At 46.4% G+C, this 5,699-nt stretch overlaps 1 protein-coding gene across 1 annotated transcript; it reads left to right on the forward strand.

The window, feature by feature from the left end:
* The first annotated feature begins 1,883 nt into the window (after positions 1-1,883).
* LOC138359064 (autotransporter adhesin BpaC-like) lies at positions 1,884-5,146 on the forward strand. Its single transcript, XM_069317759.1, has 3 exons — positions 1,884-1,977; positions 3,207-4,781; positions 5,100-5,146. The coding sequence occupies exons 1-3, from the start codon at positions 1,884-1,886 to the stop codon at positions 5,144-5,146; spliced, it is 1,716 nt and encodes a 571-aa protein (XP_069173860.1).
* The last annotated feature ends 553 nt before the right edge of the window (positions 5,147-5,699 follow it).

Genomic DNA, 5,699 nt, shown 5'->3' on the forward strand with positions numbered 1-5,699 from the left:
CCCATTAAGGAAGTCATACAATGAACCACCCATGGAGGAAGTCATACAATGAACCACCCATGGAGGAAGTCATACAATGAACCACCCATGAAGGAAGTCATACAATGAACCACCCATAGAGGAAGTCATACAATGAACCACCCATAGAGGAAGTCATACAATGAACCACCCATAGAGGAAGTCATACAATGAACCACCCATAGAGGAAGTCATACAATGAACCACCCATGGGGGAAAGTAATACAATGAACGTCTAACGGAAGCAAGGAAATTGTAATTGAAATTGGGCTGTAATTGAAGCCCATAATCCATGCTTGGAAAAAAACAAGGTATCCGAATGTTTTTTTTGCCTGATAAAGTATCGCTGTAGTTTACAGCCAATAAAAAATACTGTTTATTCAACCGTTCTCGCGCTAATCCAATTGGAATAATAAATTTGTATTTATGGAATGTGTATGAATGTGTGTGTTTATATATGTGTATACGCGGGTTATGTGTTTGTATTTGCGAGTTTGGACATGGTAGAGAGTCACATATGTACGCTAAAAAGGGTTTTCAAGTGTCAGTTAGAATGAGGGACAAAGTATTCTGATTCCAAATAGATCGAGAGAGAGAGGCAGATAAGTTCGATCCCCGGGCCGGGACGGAAATGGCTAGGCACGTTTTCTCTCGCCTGGTACCTCTGTTCACCTAGAAATAGGTACCCCGGGTAATTAGGCAGCGGTGTAAGGTCGTATACGATATAACCTTTTCATGTCCCCTATAACAGGAATATATTCATATTCTTAATTATTTTCCAAAGTGAAACTCAGATTGTGACTTTGTGTTCCCTCTAATTTGACAATTACATTTGTCAACAAAGCGTTCGTGAGCTATGTGGAGCAATCCGGATTTTAATTAAACAAATATTCTATTATCTCAAGTTTTCATTATTTGAAAAAAAACGGTCGATCTTAGGCCGTTTAGTAATGTGTTTAAATATGTGTTAAATGCATAGAATTCTATGTTAGATTTATAGAACTATACGTTATATTGTATAGCATGATAACGAGGATATTCACGCTATGGGAGTGAAGATAAACACTGCAGTTGTCACTATCAACGCTGGCTGTGCGTTGATAGTGATTGTTATTGCTTTTCGTCATTGAAAGCGACGTTTGCCATTGTAATATAATGAAGGCATTAACCAAGTTAACTGCAGCTCTCATTATCGCTCACACACCTGCTGGTGAACTCTCGCTCGCGCTAACCTAAATCTTTACTGTAATAAATTATCAAATGCTAAACAGACACTTCTGAAATAACATTACGCTCTAACGCAGTTTGGAATAGTAAATTATATTGGTCACAGACCAGGAGTGCGTAGTGTGTCTCTCTGTCTGTCTCTGTCTCTCTCTGTCTGTCTCTGTCTCTCTCTCTGTCTGTCTCTCTCTCTCTCTCTCTCTCTCTCTCTCTCTCTCTCTCTCTCTCTCTCTCTCTCTCTCTCTCTCTCTCTCTCTCTCTCTCTCTCTCTCTCTCTCAGAAACTCTGTTTTCTTCATGTTTTTTACGTGTAATGAAGGAGAAACAGCTTTGTATACTGCCCGCCTGGTCCTTGTCTGGGATACGAACCTGGCACTTTAGGGCGCAGAAGATGACGGCCCTTCCAACTACTGGGGATTGTGGGCTCACGCTTCTAAGTGACTGACAGATATCAAGCGTCAATCACGTGAAACAATCACTTGAGTGACCGGTATATCGCGGAGTGAGAATATACCAGCGAGGATATACAAGCGGATATACGCCTGTATATCCCTACTGGTTCATACACTGACCCGTCCTCTTCCCTTATCCCATTAGCGAGGTCTAATCACACGTAACCCATTCAAACTATTATCCTGGATAATGGCGCTTGGGGGTGGCCGCCTCTCACTAATGACCGTCCTTGCTGATGGCCAATTAGAGTCCGTGGCAGACGCCCAAGTTAGGGGTGTTGATGGTAATTACCAGACGTCTCGAATCACTTGTTAATTACTTCTGACCTTTATTCATTATTAGTTAGCAGGAATTATTGTTATATGGTCACGTGGCATTAATGAGAATCCTCACTAATTATATTTCGAGGCACAGGTGAGGAAAACAAACATACACACATACTCACAATAAACCTAGAGTTAGACAGGTGCTACGGGCTGCTTCCTGTACTCACCTAGTTGTACTCACCTAGTTGTATTTGCGGGGGTTGAGCTCTGGCTCTTTGGTCCCGCCTCTCAACCGTCAATCAACAGGTGTACAGATTCATGAGCCTATCGGGCTCTGTCATATCTACACTTGAAACTGTGTATGGAGTCAGCCTCCACCACATCACTTCCTAATGCATTCCTGTGTGTGTGTGTGTGTGTGTGTGTGTGTGTGTGTGTGTGTGTGTGTGTGTGTGTGTGTGTATGTATGTGTGTGTGTGTGTGTGTGTGTGTGTGTGTGTGTGTGTGTGTGTGTGTGTGTGTGTGTGTGTGAAAAATAGTAGTTAGTAACAGCTGATTGACAGTTGAGAGGCGAGCCGGAAGAGCCAGAGCTCAACCCCCGCAAGCACAACTAGATAAACACACACACACGCACACACACACACACACACACACACACACACACACACACACACACACACACACACACACACACACACACACACACACACACACACACACACACACAATGCCACTATTTCTCATTCTTTCCCATCCTTCCCCTTTTGTGAAGGGCAAGGAAAGGTAACCCCTTTTCCAGTGTGTCCTTGAAGACAGATGAGATATGTCCCTGACCTTCCCTGGCCGTCTTGGTCACGGTTTCTCTCCCTCCTGGAAGGAAAAAATTATAGATTGTAATTTTCCAGTTAAATGATATATGGTGACGGAATTTCCTACTGGCGAGACACTTGAGAAAGCAAACACGACGGAGTAAACACTTATAATGAGTCAAACTATGTTTGTAAACATGACTATATAAGTTTAGTGGGTTGGTTACTATAGGGAAAGAGATATAGATGTGATGGTGGTGTGTATATCTGGCTGCCACACTCGCTAAGGTCACATGTTTAAAATATAATATACACATGTGAACTGGGGGTAACTAATTACACATGTGAACCAGAACACAGTTCCTAGAGTCTCCAACGGCCACATTCACTCACTCTACCACTCTACAGTCAGACAGGTGTAGCATCTACTCATCCAGGTGTAGCATCTACCCAGGCAGGTGTACCATCTGCTCATCCAGGTGTAGCATCTACTAAGCCAGGTGTAGCATCTACTCATCCAGGTGTACCATCTGCTCATCCAGGTGTAGCATCTACTAAGCCAGGTGTACCATCTGCTCATCCAGGTGTAGCATCTACCCAGGCAGGTGTAGCATCTACTCATCCAGGTGTAGCATCTACCCAGGCAGGTGTAGCATCTACTCATCCAGGTGTAGCATCTACTCATCCAGGTGTAGCATCTACTCATCCAGGTGTAGCATCTACTCATCCAGGTGTAGCATCTAATCATCCAGGTGTAACATCTACTCATCCAGGTGTAGCATCTACTCATCCAGGTGTAACATCTACTCATCCAGGTGTAGCATCTACTCATCCAGGTGTAGCATCTACTCATCCAGGTGTAGCATCTACTCATCCAGGTGTAGCATCTACTCATCCAGGTGTAACATCTACTCATCCAGGTGTAGCATCTACTCATCCAGGTGTAGCATCTACTCATCCAGGTGTAGCATCTACTCATCCAGGTGTAGCATCTACTCATCCAGGTGTAACATCTACTCATCCAGGTGTAGCATCTACTCATCCAGGTGTAGCATCTACTCATCCAGGTGTAACATCTACTCATCCAGGTGTAGCATCTACCCAGGCAGGTGTAGCATCTACTAAGCCAGGTGTAGCATCTACCCAGGCAGGTGTACCATCTACTCATCCAGGTGTAGCATCTACTCATCCAGGTGTAACATCTACTCATCCAGGTGTAGCATCTACTCATCCAGGTGTAACATCTACTCATCCAGGTGTAGCATCTACTCATCCAGGTGTAGCATCTACTCATCCAGGTGTAACATCTACTCATCCAGGTGTAGCATCTACTCAGCCAGGTGTAGCATCTACTCATCCAGGTGTAACATCTACTCATCCAGGTGTAGCATCTACTCATCCAGGTGTAACATCTACTCATCCAGGTGTAGCATCTACTAAGCCAGGTGTAGCATCTACTCATCCAGGTGTAGCATCTACTCATCCAGGTGTAGCATCTACTCATCCAGGTGTAACATCTACTCATCCAGGTGTAGCATCTACTCATCCAGGTGTAACATCTACTCATCCAGGTGTAGCATCTACTCAGCCAGGTGTAGCATCTACTCAGCCAGGTGTAGCATCTACTCATCCAGGTGTAGCATCTACTAAGCCAGGTGTAGCATCTACTCAGCCAGGTGTACCATCTACTCAGCCAGGTGTACCATCTACTCATCCAGGTGTAACATCTACTCATCCAGGTGTAGCATCTACTCAGCCAGGTGTAGCATCTACTCAGCCAGGTGTAGCATCTACTCATCCAGGTGTAGCATCTACTAAGCCAGGTGTAGCATCTACTCAGCCAGGTGTACCATCTACTCAGCCAGGTGTACCATCTGCTCATCCAGGTGTAGCATCTACTAAGCCAGGTGTAGCATCTACTCAGCCAGGTGTACCATCTACTCAGCCAGGTGTACCATCTACTCAGCCAGGTGTAGCATCTACTCAGCCAGGTGTAGCATCTACTCAGCTAGGTGTACCATCTACTCTCCCCCCCCCCCTCTGGCACTTCCAATCTTCTCTGACATGGGGGTAGAGTACTCAAGCATATGCCTCCCCCGCCTTGAGACTCACCATGCTTGAGAGCCTTCAAGAGGTAATCAAGGCTCTTAATCAGGTCGTAAGACTTAAACGGTGCATTCAGCCTCTTGCCAGCATCCAGCCACACGCCAAGCATCTCAAGGCCTGAGACACTGGGGGTGAGGGTGGCGCGGTGGCTATGGAACTCTACAGCAAACTATTTACCAGTTCGACGTTTCCAATACCTATGGTTAATCGAATTGTGTTTGCAGGTATGGTATACTTGGAGTATATCTGGAGGGAGTTCATGGGGCTCTAGTGCTCTCCAAGCCCTACCTGAGGAAAGGCTTGACTTGTCAGTCCTTGATCTAGCAGGCTGTTCTAGGTGCTGCTGAAGGAGAGGCATTGTATTTCTGGCACAGGTTCTTGTCATGTTACATCTGACACTGGTGGGTCTGATGCAACATGGTGCTATGTGGCCATACCAGGGGGCCATACACGGATCTATGGCCCCAGAGGACTACACACGGACCTATGGCCCCAGAGGTCCACACACGGACCTATGGCCCCAGAGGACCACACACGGACCTATGGCCCCTCAGAGGACCACACACGGACCTATGGCCCCCCAGAGGACCACACACGGACCTATGGCCCCCCAGAGGACTACACACGGACCTATGGCCCCAGAGGACCACACACGGACCTATGGCCCCAGAGGACTACACACGGACCTATGGCCCCAGAGGACTACACACGGACCTATGGCCCCCCAGAGGACTACACACGGACCTATGGCCCCAGAGGACTACACACGGACCTATGGCCCCAGAGGACTACACACGGACCTATGGCCCCCCAGAGGACTACAC

The sequence above is a fragment of the Procambarus clarkii genome, chromosome 88, assembly GCF_040958095.1.
Source record: "Procambarus clarkii isolate CNS0578487 chromosome 88, FALCON_Pclarkii_2.0, whole genome shotgun sequence".
In the NCBI taxonomy this organism is placed as follows: Eukaryota; Metazoa; Arthropoda; class Malacostraca; order Decapoda; family Cambaridae; genus Procambarus; species Procambarus clarkii.

Coding starts and splice junctions, on each gene's coding strand:
- LOC138359064 (XM_069317759.1), top strand. CDS start 1,884: ATGGCGCTTGGGGGTGGCCGCCTCTCACTAATGACCGTCCTTGCTGAT. Junction 1,978..3,206: donor CCAAGTTAGGGGTGTTGATG/GTAATTACCAGA, acceptor CTACTCATCCAG/GTGTAGCATCTACCCAGGCA. Junction 4,782..5,099: donor TGTAGCATCTACTCAGCTAG/GTGTACCATCTA, acceptor TTGTGTTTGCAG/GTATGGTATACTTGGAGTAT.